This window comes from Homalodisca vitripennis, chromosome 1 (assembly GCF_021130785.1).
Source record: "Homalodisca vitripennis isolate AUS2020 chromosome 1, UT_GWSS_2.1, whole genome shotgun sequence".
Taxonomy (NCBI): Eukaryota; Metazoa; Arthropoda; class Insecta; order Hemiptera; family Cicadellidae; genus Homalodisca; species Homalodisca vitripennis.
The window spans coordinates 94114578-94133924 of NC_060207.1; the positions used below are offsets into that span (position 1 = coordinate 94114578).

A 19347-nucleotide genomic window follows, 5' to 3' on the forward strand; every position below is an offset into this window, starting at 1 on the left:
GGTACAGTATGTAATACAGTTTTACTTTGTGTTCACTTCTTGATGAACGGTCTTTGATTCAGACCTCAATTAAGTTATTTTTATGCTTATATTGGTTTCACCAGTTACATGCCATCCTGATTTTTTGTGGTTGTGAAAGCTTTAAAGACACATTAAATACGAATCTGATCATTTTTGGATTTAAATAGTTTTAAATTACATTTATGAATGTAATATTTTGCGCTTTGGTTTTATTTCACTCCACAGTGCCTACATTCTAGATTCAAATTATACCTTTTTCTACAACATTCATATAACATAAATATCAATATCAGAAATCATTATACATTTAAAATTATTTCAGGTTTTATCAAAGTAAAACACTTTCACAATTTAAAAAGTTATTTTTATTTACTTCTATTTAAGAATATGACAAGATTATATATTCCTAATTTTTGTACTTTTTTATAAATATTTATGTTTTGTTTGGATTTAAATGCTTATAACTGGAATGATATTAATTTGCTTTCATATTATGTTTGGGTTTTGGTATTAATAGATGGTAGTGCCCTTGCACAAAAATAGAGCACTGCTTTCATAGGTACAAGAATACTTTATATAATACTGTTTGTAAAAACTACTTACTATATATGAAATTATTACTGGCAATTTTACTATACTTTGAAAATAAACCATTTGAATAATATCATATTTTAATTCATTGTGTTCTAATAGAAATGTATTATAATTTTGTATTGGATTTAATAAATTAGAAGTCCAAATTAGATCCGAACTTAAAAGTCCAGAAACTAAAAAAAATAAATAACTAATTATTATTTTAGAGTTTTTTGCTCATACTTATAATTGCTAGGAGACATTTACAGGTAGACTAATCTTTAAGATCTTAGGATAGGCAGTTAGTACTCAGAGGTTTATGTAGTGTTATTTGTAGTGTTATTTTGCTGTTATAGTAGACAACAGGCAATATTAATTCTTTGAGTCTGTAGACTCAAATGTGAAAAGTCTCAAGAATCGTCAACAAGATCTCTTAGAATTTCCAACTGGCACTCAAAGGATAAAAATAAATTAATATATTTAATAATGTATAAAATGTATACAAAGGATAAATAACCAACAGAGTTTTAGTGTAATTTTAAATAGATGCATCATAATCATATTTTCTAGAAATTACTAAATATTCCATGTTTCAGAACACAATGTTGTGGAGTTACCACCTATGAGATTTGTGAAGGAGACATCAACGTCTGGACATCTCTTGATGGAAGCTGTGGTGATTGACGTCAGTCCAGAATATTATGCGTCTGCAGAGGATCGAACTGAGGCTGACTTAGATGAATTCTCAATCACCGAGGATAATAATGGCTATATGTCTCCAATGGTTATAACACCAGATGAAATGCCATTTGAAAAATTAAGTGCAGACTTCCTTGAACGCACAATTCAACCTATCAGTTCAACACAACAATCTGTTCCCATTAAACCACCAAGAAAACGAGTTGCTGATGCTAGCGAGTCATCATATCATAGTTTCAAAGAGGCTAAAGTCTCGCCAGAAGAAGATAGTAGTGAACAGTTTGTTGATGCTTTGAGTTCACATAGAGATAAATCTCAGAAAGATAGTTTAACCAGTGTCAAGAGTAGTTCGGGAGATAAACAGAAAGCTGTAATTGATGTTGAACCAACAGCTTTGAAAAGCAGTGATACTAACACTAAGGAATTGAGAGCATCTTTAGGAGAAAACAACGGAAAATTGTCTGAGGGAAAGAAAATACGCAAAAAATCAAGGAGCAGGTCAAAGTCCACTGAAAAGCAACCAGATGCAATTTCAGAAGATAACAGTACTGTCTTAAAAGATCTGAACTTAGAAAAGAAAAGCTTAAAAAGACAATTGAAGAAAAGGAAATCAACAGATTCAGAGAAAGAAGATGACTCATTGCGTGAGTTTGAAAAAAGAAAAACTTTAAAGTCTGGCTTTGAACAAGAAGATCTTCCTAGACAAGCACAAATAAAAGGTGCAGTAAAGAAAAACAAGTCTTCTGAGTCTGAGAAAGAAGATGACTCATTACAAGAATTTGAGAGCCGTAAATCGTTGCAAAAAAGTGAAAAAGTTTCTGAAACTAATAAAACCAAGGGGTATCACATAAAACCTGCTTCAGATTCATCTGGCAGAGAGGATGATTCATTGATTGAATATGAAAAAAGAAAAATTTCTAGCGATGTTTTGTCTGATAAAGTTACCCAAAAATCAGAAAGGCAAAAAATTCCATTTTCAAAAAGTATATCAACAGATTCATCTGAAAAAGATGACGTTTTTGCAATAAAAAGTGAAACATCTGAGCAAGTTAATTTGAGAAAGAAAAGAAAGAAGTCAGTAAAGAAATCAGGTTCCATTGAGAAAAAAGATCAGTCCCAGAAGTCAGAAATTGAAGTACCTCCTTCATCAGAAGCTGAATCAGTAGATCGTGAACCACTCAAAGGTAAAAAAGTTGTTAGTACTTCAGACCTTGACAGAATGAGAAGCACTTCCGATCTAGAAAGTATAGGTGATAAATCAAGAGCCCAGGAGGAAGAAGAACATTCAGCAGATTTTGATACTGCAGAGGATAGTGCCTATGACAAAAGTGAAATGTCGGTTTTAGAATCCCTAACCCATTCTGTTCAAGAAATACAAAAAGGTTTGATGGCTGTGGGAGAAAAAATTATTTCTGAATCTAGTGAAGAACCACAATCAGCTAAATCTAGTTTGTCTATAATAGAATCTTTAGTACAACCAATAAATGAGATTCAGCAGGGACTTGTAAAAGTGGAAAAGATTGCTGAAGAAAGAAAAGCTGGACAATACTCTCCAAGCTCAATATTAGAGACACTCAAAGAACCCATCCAAGAATTGGAAAGAAATTTAGCAGTTATTGAACAACAAAATATCCTAGATAGCAAAGAGCTGACACTGTTTAAAAGAACAAGCCAATCTGTTTTGGAAACTGTAAGTCAGCCTTTACATGAGCTACATAGGGAACTTGCTTTCATTCAACAACAAGCTGTGATTGAAACTGGCGAAGAAACTTATTCAGAAATACTCCAATCATTCAAACCTTCTTTATTGATAGTCCAGGGTGGTGTAGAACACACTGAAGGAGAATTCTCTAGTAAATTGGATGATCTTACTGAAAAAACAACTATTCCACAACCTACTTATGCTCAGTCAGTTGTAGAACTACAAACCGAAGTTCATAACACGGATCAAAATCTTTTGCAAAACACTGCAGTACAGAGTGAGTCATTTGTTCCTCTTACTGTACAAGATATAGAAGAAAGTTTAGCAGATTCAATAATAAGTCAACAATCATTGCATACTATTAAAGATTCCAATTTACGCAATGAATTACAGATGCATTCCCTTGCCCTGGAATATTGCACTACATCTTTAAAAGAAAAAGCACATCATACAACTGATAATGAAATAAAGGACATATTAACTTTAACATCAAATTTGATAGCTCCACTGGAACAGTTCAGAACTGTTATCGAAAGATGCTTATTGACTGTTGTGGAAGATGACCAATCAATAGATCCACAATTGAGAGCCGCAAATTTGGCATTGAATACAGCTTTAAGGCACTCTATTCATGCTTTTGGAAGCAGTGTCAAATTATTAGAAATTGTTGCTAATTCTAATTCAAACAAAGAAATACGTGGCCTAGGGATTCAGATGCTTTACAAACTATCATTTCCTTTAGAAGAACTCACGACTACCATAAAGCTAGTTGAAAATTTATCAGAGCATACTTCAGTCGAATTACTAACTACACCAGTTGAACATTTAATGAATGCTTCATCTATTATTAAACCGGAGTTAGCAAAAACAGGATTTGCAGAAAATGTCTCTGAAGATGGTGTAATTATCATCAGGGAACTGAATGACACTGTTGGAAGTCTATCCAACTCTCTGCGCTCAATGACAAAATCCTTGAAAACTTACAGTTCTCTTAGTTCACTGTATTCTCTATGTAAACCGTTAGCTGATTTACAGAAGACTTTACATAAGACAGAAAATAAAATTAAGATGCCAGAGAAATGCAAAAATTTGAACAGCTCTGAGTTATATAATCTTGCTCAAGATTTGTGTAAACCTTTGCAGGCTATTAGAACAGAATTGTCATTGGCGCAGCACGAGATTGAACTCGATCAGTATGGTCATCTCTCTTTAATGACTGATCCTTTACAGGAGGTAAATCCTGAGTCAGCATCAGCTATTGTACTTAAATCTTTAGATCAAGTTCATAAAAGCGTTTTAAGTTGCACAGAATTTGTTTTGTCAAAGTCTTTAAATGAATCATCATATTTAAGATTTGTACTTTTTGCCTTGAATGAATTGATTCTTCCTTTTAACCAACTGAACTCAAGTATTATAAAAACCGAAGAGTTGGTCTCAAAAGATATATCTAAACTTCCAGAACCCACTACAGGTATCCAAGCAGTTAAGTCATCAGCGAGTGATCTTTTAGCTGAATTAGCTGAATTGCAACGTCACTCAACCACATGTTTGTCTCTACCAGAGACCGCTGTGATTGAAGTACTTTGTAGAATGGCAGAACCATTAACACAAGTTGAAGGTGGATTAAATAAAATAATTGAAAACATTCACGAAAAAGACAAGGACAGTCTAAATATTAATATGTTGAAGACCTTAGCTGAACCATTCAAATGTCTTCAAAAGTCATTAATTAATATTTCGGATAAACTTGACTCTCAAATCATTTCCCATGAAATATTTTTAGAACTGAAACAACCCATCCAAGAGCTTCAGAGAAGTATTTTAATCATTCAGGACCAAGTATCATTTGAGTATGGTGATGAGCCAGCAACAATGGAATCAAACATTGTAACTTTACAGTCTCTTGTACAACCCATGAACGCTCTCAAGAAGCAATTTTTAGAAATTGATGGATTACTGGCTGATAAGACTCAATCATCTTCATATTCAAAAGAAAATAAAAACTTACATTCCATTATTAGGGTGAATCATGAACTGCAGCTCAAAATATCATCAATAATGATCCAAGAAAACTACCTTAACAAACATTCCTTAGACAGCTTAGATATGTTTCCTATTTTTCAAGAATTGTCTGGGCTATTAAAAGATTTTGAAAATGCTTTGAAGAGAGTAGATCTCATTTGCCAAAATGAGTCAAAGCCGGATTCTCTATTTCATATTAAACTTATTGAATCTGTAAATTCCTTTAGAAGTGATGTGATAAACTTTCAGAATAGAATAGTACTGGCATCTAACAAAGCTATAAAAGATGTAAAGCATCCTGTTCATTGTCTAAAAAAAGGTACAGAAACATTTTTATCCAAACTTTCATCAAATGTTAACATATTAATGAACTGCAAGTTAGATGAATCATCATTATCATCAGGCTATTTTGTATTTTGCCAAAACTGTTCCACTACCTTTGTTGATCTATTAGAATACTTATCACATATGGAAAGCACATGGGAAGGTGAACTATCATTTAAAGAAGATATGAACAGAGACATCACTGATATTTCTTCAGCTTCATTTAGTGATACAATTAAAGATGTAAATACGATTGTTGATGATATTACTGAGACAAGAGTTTCTTTACAATCAGCAAACATTCCCTTAATTCACTCAGCAGCATTAATCCAAGTGACTCAAGAATTACAAACATTTTGTGATTCATTAAAAACTGCTGAAGAAGCTCTTCTTGAGAACACATTGGATAAAGTTAATTCTTCAATTAGTAATAAAAAACAAGACAAACAGGCATTAGTAAGTGCATTTAATGCTATGAAAGTTCAACTTGAAAAAATCGAAACTTATCTTACAGACAATCATGATGCATTGGAATCAATTAGTCATTTAAAGTACAGCTTAGAAGTAGTTCAGGAACATTTGATGTTTGGAGAAGAAGTATCAGAAATATACATTTTACAAAATTTAAGTGGTCCTTTGAAAACATTTAAAGATACGATTTCTAAAGATTCACCTGTGACCACATCTGAAATTAAAGAACCAGAGGCTGTTTCTTTATGTCTAGAACGTTTTGAAAAATCTGCATCAGATTTGGAGTTAGGTTTAATGAAGTTGGAGCATGCTTTATTGAACTCAACTGGTGATTTTTCCAGTCTGAAAAATGTTGATATTGATGTGTTGGCTCATCCAATTGAAGAACTTGTACAATACATCCATAATATTGAAGAACAACAAAATTCTTTGCACATCTCAGAATCAGTTGCAGATCAATCAAGTTTAACCATGCTGAAAACTCTTGCTTTGCCAATTAAGGAAATCCAAGAGGGAGTTTTACAAATACAAGAACAAATTATTCTTGAGTCAAGTGGTAATGGTATCCCTGGAAAGTCGTGTGCTGGCATTCTATATGAAATAGCAAAACCAATAAGAGAATTGAGAAGTGGAGTAGCATTGATTCAAGAACAAGTGGTTATGGAAGCTAACATGGAGCTGTTATCAGAAGACACAAAAGCATCATCATTGAAAACACTTGCTGTGCCTGTTGAAGAACTAAAGAAAGTATTGTCATCAATTATTGAGCAACAAACGCTTTTGATTGAGCCAGATTTACAGTCTTTATCTGAAAACATATCCATTTTAAAAACAATTGCAGTCCCTGCTAAAGAATTGCAAAATAAACTAGCTTCAATTGAAGTAAATCAGATTATGGAAGGTAATGTAGAATCGTTTTCAGCTAAGGAGAATTTAGTAATGCTTGCTAAGCCCATTCACATTCTTCAAGAAAGCATTGCACTAGTTGAAAATCAACTTGCTCTGGAAACCCTTGGTGATGATTTGTCAGTTAAAACCAATATATCACTATTAAAAATGGTTGCTAAGCCTTTACAAGAAGTTGCAAAGCACATTGCCATAATAACTGAACAGCAATTTGTAGAGGATGTTAACTCAGAAGACAATACATTATCAGATTTCTCCACTTTAGCGAATGTTACAGATATCTCAATGGTAAGTGCAGTACTAAATATTAACGAAAATTTGGTATTGGAACAAGGAGTATCGTTTAAGGCTGATTTTCCTGATTTAAATATGGCAGAAGCTGTAAGAGGAAATCAATTAAATATAGCAGTAATTGAAGAGCAGCAAGCTCTAACAGATGTTGAAAATACATCAGAAAGTAACTTAAGGATAAGACTAGAAAATATTGACCATGGAAACTTGGCTTCAGTTAACGAGAAAGAGGTTTGTTCACCAGTAGTAGCTATTCAACAAACAGTATCACAAGTAGAAACCTTCTCTGTAAATGAATCAAAGACATTACAGTTAGCAGAAGTTCAAGATGTTTCTTGTAATTTTGCTGTTCAAGCAGAAACTCAAGAAGTTTTAATACCTGCTGGTAATCTTACTATTGAAAAGCCTCAGTTTGAATCAGGAATTAAACAAGACAGTTCTTTAAAAATGGCAGTTCAGGTGGAAACTCAAGAAGCACTACTTCATGATAAATCTCTAACATGTGATGACAGTGTGCAAGTTAAGAATGTTGAAATGGAATTTGAGCCTGCATTTGTTTGTCAGGGTGAACTTCAACAGTCTTTAGCAGACGTTGAAAGTTTAGAAACAGAAGAAGAAACATTGAAATCTATTAGCATTGAAGAATCATCATTTATGATTGAACCTCAAGTTAACATTCAACAGGTTTTATCAGATGCTGAGAGCTTTATATTAACAGATAAGACTTCCCATGTTGCAGAAGTTAAAAAAGACATTCAAACTGGATTCCAAAATGAAATTCAACAAATCCTATCAACTGAAGAAAATTTAAAAACATTTAAAAAATCCTCAGATTTGGCATCTGTAGTAGAAACAACACCAATAATTGCATTAGAAGCTCATATACAACAAGCTATGTCTAATGTTGTTGATTTAAAAAGTAAAGAAAATGTTTATAGTCAAGCAAATACACAAGAAACTTTGCTGGAAGGAGCAGTTCAAGCTGAGTGCCAGCAAGTTTTATCAAATATAGACAGCTTAACTAGTGATTCAGGCATAGCACGACATTCCCAAGCTGTTACAATGGAAGAAGGTTTCTGGGAACTTCCAGTCCAATCCCAGATTTTAGAATTTATGTCTGTTGCAGGTGTAATACAAGATATAAAAGAGGAACTAAAAGCAAAAATTGAAAACGAACCTTTTTATGGTAAAGCTGTTCAACAAGAAGTCCAAGAATTATTAACTGCTGCTGAAAGCATTCAATCAATCAAGGAGGCATTACAGGTAGTTTGTGTAGAAGAACCAGCACTTCATACAGCAACCCAATCAAAAGTACAGGATATTTTATCAACTCATGAAGGTGTTCAAAATTTAAAGAAAATATTGGATGGGAAACGTGTGGAAGAGCTGAAAAAGTGTGAAAGTCTCAATGTTGAATTGCAGCAAATTATATCAACTGCTCAGAGTTTAGATAACCTGAGACAGGCAATATCATTAAATAATGCTCGAACTGAGCCTCATCAAGTTTTGTCCCCAAATGACATTTCTAAAACTGAAATATTACAAGAACCATTGTATCGACCTAATGAAACAGTTACAGAAATTGTTCCAGATCATGCTGATTTAAATAAAATGACAGAAAGAGAAGTTTTATCTGATACAAATAGTTTTATAATCAAAAAAACTTTTAATGAAGAAGCTACTCCTCAATTTGCAGAGGAAACTGAAGTTCAGGAATTAATTTCTTTGACAAGCAATATAAAGACTACAACAGAAGCATTAAAGGCTAAAATTAGCACCGAGCCAACCCTAAAATGCATTGCTCAGAAAGAATTTCAGCAGATATTTAATATTGCCGAAGAAATACAATCTATCAATGAAGCTCTCCAAGTGGCATCTGTTGAGAAACAAACTGTTGATGTAGCAACTGAAATAGAAATTCAACAAATTGTAACTGCTTGTGAAAGTTTGAAAACTATAGAAGAAACTATTAAAGTTCAATCTGGAAAAGAACTAGATATTAAGACAGCTATTCAGAATGAACTGCAGCAGATTTTATGTTCTGCAGATGCTGTACAAAGTGTTAAAAAAGCATTAGCAAGCCAAACATATGTTGAAACACTTAATGAAAAAGTTGTCGTTCTTTCTCAAGTTTGTCCATCAAATACAAGCTTACAAAACGTAGAAGTTTCTCAGGAAAATGTCATAAAAGAACAAGTAGACGCAAAATATACCTTAGAACTGAAACATGATATTTCACTAAAAGAACATAGTGTTGATGAAAACGTTACGTCTATGATTGAAGAAGATCTGAAAAAATCATCAGAATTCGCAAAAGTTCAAGAAACAGTTTCAAGTGATACTAGTTCAAGTACAGAACATGCTTCAGAAAAGGGCATGTGTTCAGATGTGCCATTAATAATTAAGAAAGAAGAAGCTACCTTTATATCTCAACAAATAGATAACACTTCAGTAGAGGTTTGTAAGAGTACAACAGAACCTCAACTAGTAATTGAAGAAGCGTTAACCTCAACAGATAGAAAAGATTCTTTGGAAATACTACCATTATCAGATAAAGATAATACTCTGACAAGTATTCCTTTGATCGGAGAAGAATGTTTTACTGAAGAATCAAAAGTTTTGGAAGTTCAAGAAACTTTAGTTGATGATGCTAGCTCCAAAAGTTCAGAAAATACTCTGATTAAAGTCGAAACCTTGGAAGTAACATCCACAGACAAAAGCTCTATTACTCAAAAAGCAGAAATTAACACTTTAAAGGAGGAACAAAGTGTTATTCCTGAGACTGTGAAAGATATCAAATCAGGAATTGTGAAAGCTGTTTCCTCAGAAAAAAGTACAGAACCTGAGCTTACGCTATCATTAGCTGATGAAGTGGGTACGCCCACTAGAATTCCATTGCTTGCAGAAGAAGCTCTTACAAATATAAGTGATATCAGTTCAAAAAGTACAGAAAAATATTTGAAAAAGGTTGAGCATTCAGACTTAGCATCCATAGATATAAATGACAAAAGTAAACCTATTATTCAAAAAGAAGATGTCTATACTTCTAAAGAGGATCATAGTATTATTCCTGGGATTGTGCATGACACCAAATCTGGAATAGGAGAATTAGATCCCTCAGCACAAAGAAAGGAACTTGGTAGTGTACTGATGGTAACTGATGAATTGTGTACCACAACAAGTGCTCCTTTAATTCCAGAAAAAGATCTTTTAGAAATATCAGAAGTTTTGAAAGTTCAAGAAACTGTGATTAGTGATACTAGTATAATAAGTACAGAAAAAAGATTTAACAAAGAGTGAGCTTTCAAATGTAGGTAAGGATGAGCTTTCGGATGAGACAAAACCTCATTCAATAGTTAAAGATTGCATTTCATTGAAAGACAGCACAAAACTTGAGAAGCTACAATCATCATCTGATAATAATCACACTCATAATAAGGATTTGACTGACAGAAAACCATCTACAGAAATGGCAAAAACAACAACAGTTCAGGACACTAGCAATACTGATACCAAGTCTGAAAGTATAGAAAAGTCTTCTCAAAAGGATCAACGGTCAGATGTGGCATTCATGGATAAAAAGCATGACAATAACAATGAAGACATCTTTACTTCAAAAGATGGTGAAAACCTTATTAAGAGTGTAAAAGAATCACAATTAGGAACTCAAGAATCGGTTACCTCAAAAGACAGCAAAACATTTGTTCATTCATTATCATCATCAGATAGAGACTTTTCCTCATTGACAAGCTCTCAAGTCCAAATTGAAACACAAGTTGTGAGTGATGATAGTGTAGCATTGATATCAGAAACCAAAGCAGTCACTAATTTGCAAAACCAATTCCATATTGATGTTCAGGAAGCACAAGCTTTAGATTTTGAGAAGAAAACAGAGCAGGAACTATCAATTTTATCAGATTTTACAGATGTACCTTCTTCTGAAAGCATCACTCATTCTCAAAAACAGGATTTGGATAGTACAGAAAAAAGTAAATGCTCGAAGGAAGGTTTGGAAGAAAAAGTTACCTTGAGCGATTCAATCAAACACGCTGTGCAAATTGAAACCCAGCAGACTTTTGATACGAACGAAACAACTGCATTGAAGAAAGGAAGTTTGCCTAAGGGAGATCATTCTCAAACAGTTTATGTAGGCAAATCACCTCTTGCAATTGCTTATTATAATGACGTGCAAGAGGTGTTATCAGCAGTTGATTACTTAGATGTTGCTACAGAGACTCTTAAATCACTGATTGTTCAAGAATCACATTTAACTGTTGCCCTTGAGTCTGAAATACAACAATTTCTACTTACTACAGAAAATCTGATGACTTTTAAGGAGAATCTTCAAGCTAAAGTGGTGGATGAACCACTTCTTTTAGCATCAGTAAATACTGAATTCCAACAGATTTTAAGTGCAGTTGAGTCCCTGAAGGGTGTAAAAGAAACAATGCAAGCAAAGTGTGCCTTAGAACCAAATCTACCTGTAGCACAAAATGCTTTACCACAAATATTATTAACAACTCAACAGCTAGAACATATATGTGAAACCATTGAAGCTAAAATGTCCCAAGTTCAAATCACTGAAATAGCAGCACAAACCGAAATCCAAGAATTATTAGGTAGTGTTCAAAATTTGGAGAAGGGTGAAGTCAAAGAAGTAACTAGTATGCTTACAAGTTCACCTAATTTAAAAATTGCAGCACAAGTTGAACTACAACAAAGTTTATTTTCAACAAAAGAAGTGCAACATGCAATGGATAACGCAAAAGCTTCATGCACACATGCCCCATGTATTCAAATATGTGCAAAAAAGTCAGGTGTTGCTAGCTTTACTCCTGACAGTAAAACAATTACCAAGGAAGAAGAAACGGTAGTTGAAAAAGTTGTACTAGATCGAACAGTGAAAGGAACGTCTGACATTAAAGACCTTAAAAATGTTGAAGAAAATACTACTTCTATAAATCTCAAAATTTCAGAAACAAACTTTATGAAAGAAGAAGATAAAACGCCTGAAAAAGTTGAAGATACTCATAAAATAAAAATTACAGAAGAACATAAACCTGAGAAAAGTGTGATTAAAACTTCAAACCAATTGAATACATCAGATCAAACGATGGTTCTTACATCAAAAGAATCAGAAATTGAAGACCAAAACCAAGCAACAGTTCCTAAAGTAGTAGAAAAAGATGATCTTAAGGAAACATCTTGGACAAGTGATAAATATCAGGAAAATGCCAAAGGAAAACCTGCAGACGACATTAAAACCGCGGAGTATATTACTGAAAGTAAATTTGAAAAAAATATAAAAATTGATAAAGTTCCTATAGAAAGTATAGCACAAGTGGTTTCAAATAAAGAAATAAGCTATGGAAGTGAAGAAAACATAAAGCATATAGATATTGAAAAAGATAAAGATTTTGGATCGGAATTTAAACCTGTAGGTTTAAATAATACAACTGAGATAAAAGTAGAGCCGTCCTTGATTGAAATAAACAGGAGCAAACTAAATGAAGAGATCAGAACTATTCAAGATATATCAAAGACTAATGAGACTCAAGAAGTTAAAAGTAAATATATTGATGAAAACATGAAAACAAATGATGCTACTGAAAACAAACATTCTGACAATATAAAAAGAACAGAAAGCTCTCACCCACAACCTCCTAAAGAAATTCACATAGCATATAAATCTCCAGTGAATGAATTTGAAAAGAAAGATAATAAAATTGAACAGGAAATACCTCCTGTTCCAATAACACAAACTGTTGATGTAGCATTGGATTTGGAAAAAGAAAATAAGGTTGAAATGGATTTTGTGAAGGAACCAATAAAATTGGAGCAAGAAAACAAGGAAACCAAAAAGGTTTCAAAGAAGAAAAAGAGTACCAATCTTCAGGATCGTTCAAAACCAAAAGAGGAAATTGCAATGGAAAATATTATGAAGGAAAATCAAGTTACAGATTCTGAAATTTCTAAACTGGTAGAAGATTGTAATGTTTCTACAAAATCAGGAACAGGAAAAGAAGAATCAACGATAATTGAAGAAGAGAGAACTTACCAGGATAGTAAAGTAAAAAGCAATACACACATAAATATATTGAAGGATAACTGTAGTTTAGATACTGCCAATCAAGAAGAGATATTGGAAATTACATCAGTAATCAAAGATACAACGGAAGATAGTGAAAAAATCAAAACGAGTAATAAACTTGAAAAAGTAAAACAAACCATTAATGAAAAGGAAACTAAAATTAAAGATGAAAGTTTAATTACTGAGACAATAGAAAACATAATTAAAGAATCTGAAACTATTAAAACTGGGGAAAATCTTAAAGAGTCCGATATTGAACGTAAGGATGTGAGTGTAAATATAAAATATGAAGATGTTAATGTACTTAAAGATACAGAAGAATCTATTAAAATAAAAAATACAGATGAAACAAAGATTGTTGATGTGGATGTAAGTATAAAAAGTATTCATGACAGAGAAAAAATTACTAAAACTGAGTCATCAAAAGAACTTCAAAGCTTAAACACTGATTTACATGAAACACCAAAAACGATTGAGAAGAATGTCGAACATAGGGAACAGACCAAATATGAAATGGAAAAAGGAGTTAAGGAGCAAAATGAACTGAAAAAGTTGGAACTTGGAACTCAAGGATGCCTAACCCCTACAGAAATACATAATGATAAACACATAGAAAAAGAAAGTGTAACTCAGGTTGAAAGTGAAAAATTAACACAACTTAAGATGGAAGAATTAAACAAAGAATCTACACAACCAACAATTGAAGCAGACATTGAACTCAGATCTTCAGAAAAACCTAAATATGAAGTGAAAGCAACATCAGACAGGAAGAAAAGCAAAGATTCTACAGCATTAACAAAAACAAAAGATAATACAGAGGAGGTAGAAGATATAAAGAAAATTAAATCTGTCAAACAAAAGAAAAAGAGCAAAGATGCTGTAAGTGTGTTCAAGGATGAAGGAAAGCCTGATCATAAAAGTGCAAATGTATGTGACACCTTGGAAGTTAAAACATCAAAGCAGCCAGAAGTATCTGAAGTAACTACTAAAAGTGAAATCTCAGAATCTGTAAAAGATAAAAACGAAGACATACATGGCAAGAAAAATGATGTCAAGAAAGTCGAAACTTCTAAAGAAACTCAAAAGAGAAAAGAAAGCATCAAAAAACAAAAATCTGAAGTGAAAGAAACAGAGGACAAAATAAAATTATTGGATGTAACAGATTCTGAAAAAATTATTGAAAATGTGAATGTTGAACAATCTTTCAATACTAATAAATACCCTGATATGCATGTTTCTGAAAAACCCAAAGATATTTCCACTATAGAAGGAGAAGTTAGTGATATCAACAATAAATATAAAGAAGAATATTCATCTTTGAAAAATATGAAAGACAATGTTGAAGTACATCAGAAAACCAAGACTCCTGAGAGAACTGGTATACCTGACAAAGTCAAACACATGAAAGGGGGAAAATCGATTAAAGCCAATGAAGAAAAAAGCCAAGATACTAATTCAAAATTATCAGGGGACACATTCGTTTCTGATGTAAAACGTGATGACAGTGATCCTATAAAAAAGAAATATAATAATGTTGAAGATCAAAATGTAACTATTAGAAGATCTAAAATATCGGTACCTAGTCCAAAAGGCGAAGAAAAAGAAAAAGAGTATATTCAGTCCAGCGATAAAATACAAACAAAACAGAGGTTATTTGTGGACGAAAGTTCAACATCAGATTACAGCTCTGAATCGTATTCAGAGTCATTCAAAATCAAGAAAAGTCAAAGTTATGACACTCGGCAATGGATGTATGAATCTGAAAGTAAAAAAGAGGAATCAGAAGGAAGCCAATTAGTAATAACAAAGAAACTTACAGAAAAGAAGTACGAAACACCAAGTACAATCTTACATGAGAAAAGCAGTTATCAGCGCCAGCGACGTCAGGTTTGTTCTATTGTGTCCACACCTTAAAATAAGTTCTTTTAAGTATCTAAGGTCTTTTTAAGCATATACAGAGTATTCAGACCACTCAGCTGCAATTTCAGTGAATGTTCTGAGTTTCAGATCTTTCTCTCAGATAGGATGCAGATCAATTAAAGGGTTAATATCGATAAATTACCCTATCAAATTAAGAGATTAAAGTATTAGGTAAACATTTACTTACACACATGATGTACTAGCTCATGATTTTAAAACTGAAATATCACTGTAATAAGTATAAACAATAATCCAAATAGGTTCTTTGGTGATCAAAAGTTACATTAATAAAGTACATTAGTAGTTCATTTATACTGCTTATAATATGTTATTTTACAATTATTACAGCCATATTTAAAATTTACTTTTATAATTTAATAAATAGAGGGGTTTTAGTATCATTTGAAGGCAAGTTTTGCCCGTTCCATGGAGCCAAAGCTCTGTGTGAGAATCTCTATATATGGGAAAAGTTCCTACATAGTAAGACGTGAAAAGCATGTTTTAACTTCAAACATAAATGTGCATTGTACGCACAAAGTTTTGTGCTTATGATTTCTTAACTGTTTCGTCCTAATAGTTTGGTTGGTTTAGACAACCAGCAAGCCTGTGTTCTGTGGCCGACTGGTTGATCGTACAGCAGCTCAAGGTTCCAAACTCAAAGTGACTTGCAGTCTCACCGGCAGCCCTGAACCGACTGTTCAGTGGTACAAGGATGGTCATCTTATTAGTGCCGTCCAAGATCCTAGGTAATATCATATTTAAATCAGAATACATTATAATTTATCCTGGTTAAAGCTAGTGATAATTATCATGTATGGTGGGATATGAAAACAATTCTCTGTGCTTAGTTTAGTAAGTTTTTTTATGCCTCACTGAATTTTAAATTCTTGAAAATAGTATAGATTTATTTTCCTTGCAAAATTCAAAATTATATTTTCCTCATGATTCATCTGTACAGACTCCACATGAGATTATCCAATGGACTGGCCAGTCTGGAGATTACCGAGGCAACTTTGGGAGACTCCGGGAAGTACACTTGTGTTGCTCGTAATGCTAGTGGAGAAACCTCAACAACTTCCACCATCAAGATATTTTCATACATAGAGTCTGCTCCAGAGGCCCCAGTCTTCACACAAGCTGTCAAAGGTGAGGGTTGGCAATAACTAATTATAATTGAAAATTATTCAGATTATAAGCCAAGGATTAGGAATTTCTAGATTAAAATGTTTGATCCTTTTTATTTAGCAAAGAACCAAATCATGGCACTGATTCGTAACAAAATTGTTAATTTCTAATAAGCTGATTTAAATTAAATTTTATTCAAATATCAATGTGTATTTGTATAATTTAACAATCAGTAGAACTGAATTCAGAAAAATAAACCATTTAGCCAAACTTAAATTGTGAAAAAAGTCAAGTTGTGAAGTTAAATTTTTTAATTCATCAAAATAGCTGAATAAGATCCATGCAAGTATTCTACTAGTTGATAGAACGTATTCTTTTACATCCATAGTTTTTCATCACAGATTTTAAGGCTTGAATATCTCTAGTTTATGCTTTAAAATTATAGAAAATCTGTGATCATTAACTATGTAAAATATTGTAAATAACTGTAGTGGCATGATTTGTTACAAGTGTTGTACACTTTCTAGTGTTAAACTACTATAAAAAGTAATAAAACAGAAGTAATTTTTTAGAAATTATTTTGAATTCAAGTGGTGACATTATTGTTCAAGTTATTGTTTAGGAGTATTTTTATGTGCAACATAGTGGATTTTGTATTAGAATCTGTCTATACAAATTTTGAGATGCTGTTTTAGGGTGTACTGTTACTTCAAAGTGGAAAATTTTTGTTAAAATAACAGTCCAACTTTATCTGATGTCAAGGAATAAAAGATAAAACTAATTAAGATTTCTTAACGTTGTTACCAGGAAGATTTGTGGGGAAAATGAGTTTAAAGTTGAAACCCTCTCGAAGAGTGGAACTAGACACAATAAAATGTTACAGTATTTGTATCCTTTCAATGTCCATAATAAGAAAAAGTTTTTATTTCTAATATTCAATCTTTAGAGGGTTTACATTTCTTTAGAAATAACTTGTATTATTTTGAATTCGAAATTGTTGGCTTTGTGATCATTGGGACATTGTAGTATGATGGTAGAATTTATTATTTACATTAAAATATATGGTTTTTTTGTAGATCAATACAAGAGCTCATCAGATGAGTTGGTTATCGAGTGCAGAGTGAAGGGTCATCCATTACCATCTGTAACATGGCTCAAGGACAGTCAGCCACTCAGAATCGCTTCCCGCTACCAGCAGAGTGTGCTGACGGATGGCACTTGTCGTCTGGTCATCCACGGTCCAGAGCCCAGCGATTCTGGCCTTTACAAGTGTGTGGCAGAGAACTTGGTGTGGTCAGAGCAGACTTCAGGCTTCGTCATGTTTGAAGGTTATTACCACTGGACAAATAGGATAATTTTACTATTCAAACGTTTTCAATATTGTTCATTTTGACCAAACATCTACTGAATCAAACATATAGTTATTACTAACGTGCAGTACTGGCTGCCAACTTCATCAATATTAGAGATTGCTGGAAAATTCCTCGGAAGAGGCTTTGGTACTAACCATTCCACATGCATTAAAATCTCGGAAACAAAACTAGAACATTCAGTTTTCAAGATTTAAAAAAAATTGTGGCAGTCAAAGATATTTGAATACATTGTAATACGTTCATATTATTTAATATTTTGGTTAAAAATGGACTTTACAAATAAATGTTCTATTCCATACATTTTTCCTTGTCAGGATAGTTTAAGGGGATAAAGTAATTTTAAAACAAATCAGGAAGATTTGGTTCAATCAGTATTCAACATTAAGTGCCACCATTTGTAGAAAATGACAGTGTCAGGAAAGTAGGCACTGTTTTAATAGAAATATCACAACTTTTTTGCCAGTGTAATAATGTTTACCATAATGTGGGTCTAGAAGTGTAGCAAACTGCTCCAAGCTGAACCGTTGTATTATCCGTTGAGTGTCATCAGCAGCTAGGATGGAGAATTGTCATAGAGCAGTACAATTCCTTAACTGAACATGTCTTTCCTTTTGATTTGAATTGCACACCAAAGATCTGCATCATTCCATTTACATCTAAAACTTTTGATGATGAATTTAGGTTGGCTTTTCTGTACCTTACATTCAAACACCAGATAACAGAAAAAATCTAACAGTCGTGGGCACAATATATATTTTAATCACTGTAAACAATCCCAGAGAACAGAAAATACGAGGCAAATTAATTTTTATGGTCATGGTAATGAGGCAATGAAGTAGCAACACTTTTTCATATATCATATATATATACTAGTACATTTCTTACTCTTTCAATATATCTTTTATTATTATCGTTAAAATGATTTCGTATCTAACTTTGCTCTTTTTGAGACCTAATAAATGCTTCTTTATCATCGGTATTAATAACATCAGTTTTACTACAACACTGTTTTCACCCTATGTCTTGGCACTACTAAGAAATAATTCATTTCAATTCCTATGTTTCATCAGTTGTTAAAACCAAATATTTCCTAAACCCTTTCTCAATCTTCTTTTTTAATCTGTGCTGGTGTAGAGATGCCGTCTCTCCATATCCCAGGACAGACAAACTGTTGGTTTCGGAGACACTGTAATGTTGTAGGATAAAGTAAATTTCACATTAATGGTACAAGTAAACAGTGTCAAAAGTAATTGTTAAATCATTCAGTGTTTAGTCAGTAAAGTGTAATCAAATATTATATCATACTATCAAATTATAATTCACTCCAACATATGCCACTCCAGGTAGAGAAAAACATCTGGCTGCCAGTAGAAACCTCACAGATACCAAGGTGCCTCGCTTCACCAACATCCTATCAGACCATGTTGTGAGGGAAGGTGGTACTGTTGCACTTCAGGTTGCCATCAAAGGTAAATCATTAGTATGTTCATTTGAAGTAAAAAAAATAGTTTTACTCTTCAACATATAGGAAACAATTTCTTTGGGAACTAGGAAGTTTTATCAGTTCATTCACTTGCATAACATGTGCATAACACCGACCACAAGTTCTAAACTATATATTATAGCTTACCATAATATTTAGTCAAAGACTATTTTTAGTGAGCAAGTTTATAGAGGGTTTATGCAGGCGATCATGAAGTTCACCTTTCCTTTGCCTGTTTTAAAATGATTTCATATCAAAGAAGGAAAAAGGGAATACTGCTATGTCAAAGGAACTTACTAGTTAGCACATTTAACATATTGAAGGAATGCTCCCAATGCCATAATAA

At 32.8% G+C, this 19347-nt stretch overlaps 1 protein-coding gene across 1 annotated transcript in view; it reads left to right on the forward strand.

The window, feature by feature from the left end:
- LOC124370871 overlaps positions 1 to 19347 on the forward strand; it is a 152152-nt gene that overhangs the window by 89773 nt on the left and 43032 nt on the right. The window contains 6 exon segments of the mRNA XM_046829199.1: positions 1191 to 10313; positions 10315 to 14987; positions 15612 to 15766; positions 15979 to 16166; positions 17222 to 17473; positions 18862 to 18987. Of these exon segments, the coding sequence (XP_046685155.1) occupies positions 1191 to 10313; positions 10315 to 14987; positions 15612 to 15766; positions 15979 to 16166; positions 17222 to 17473; positions 18862 to 18987 (14517 nt within the window).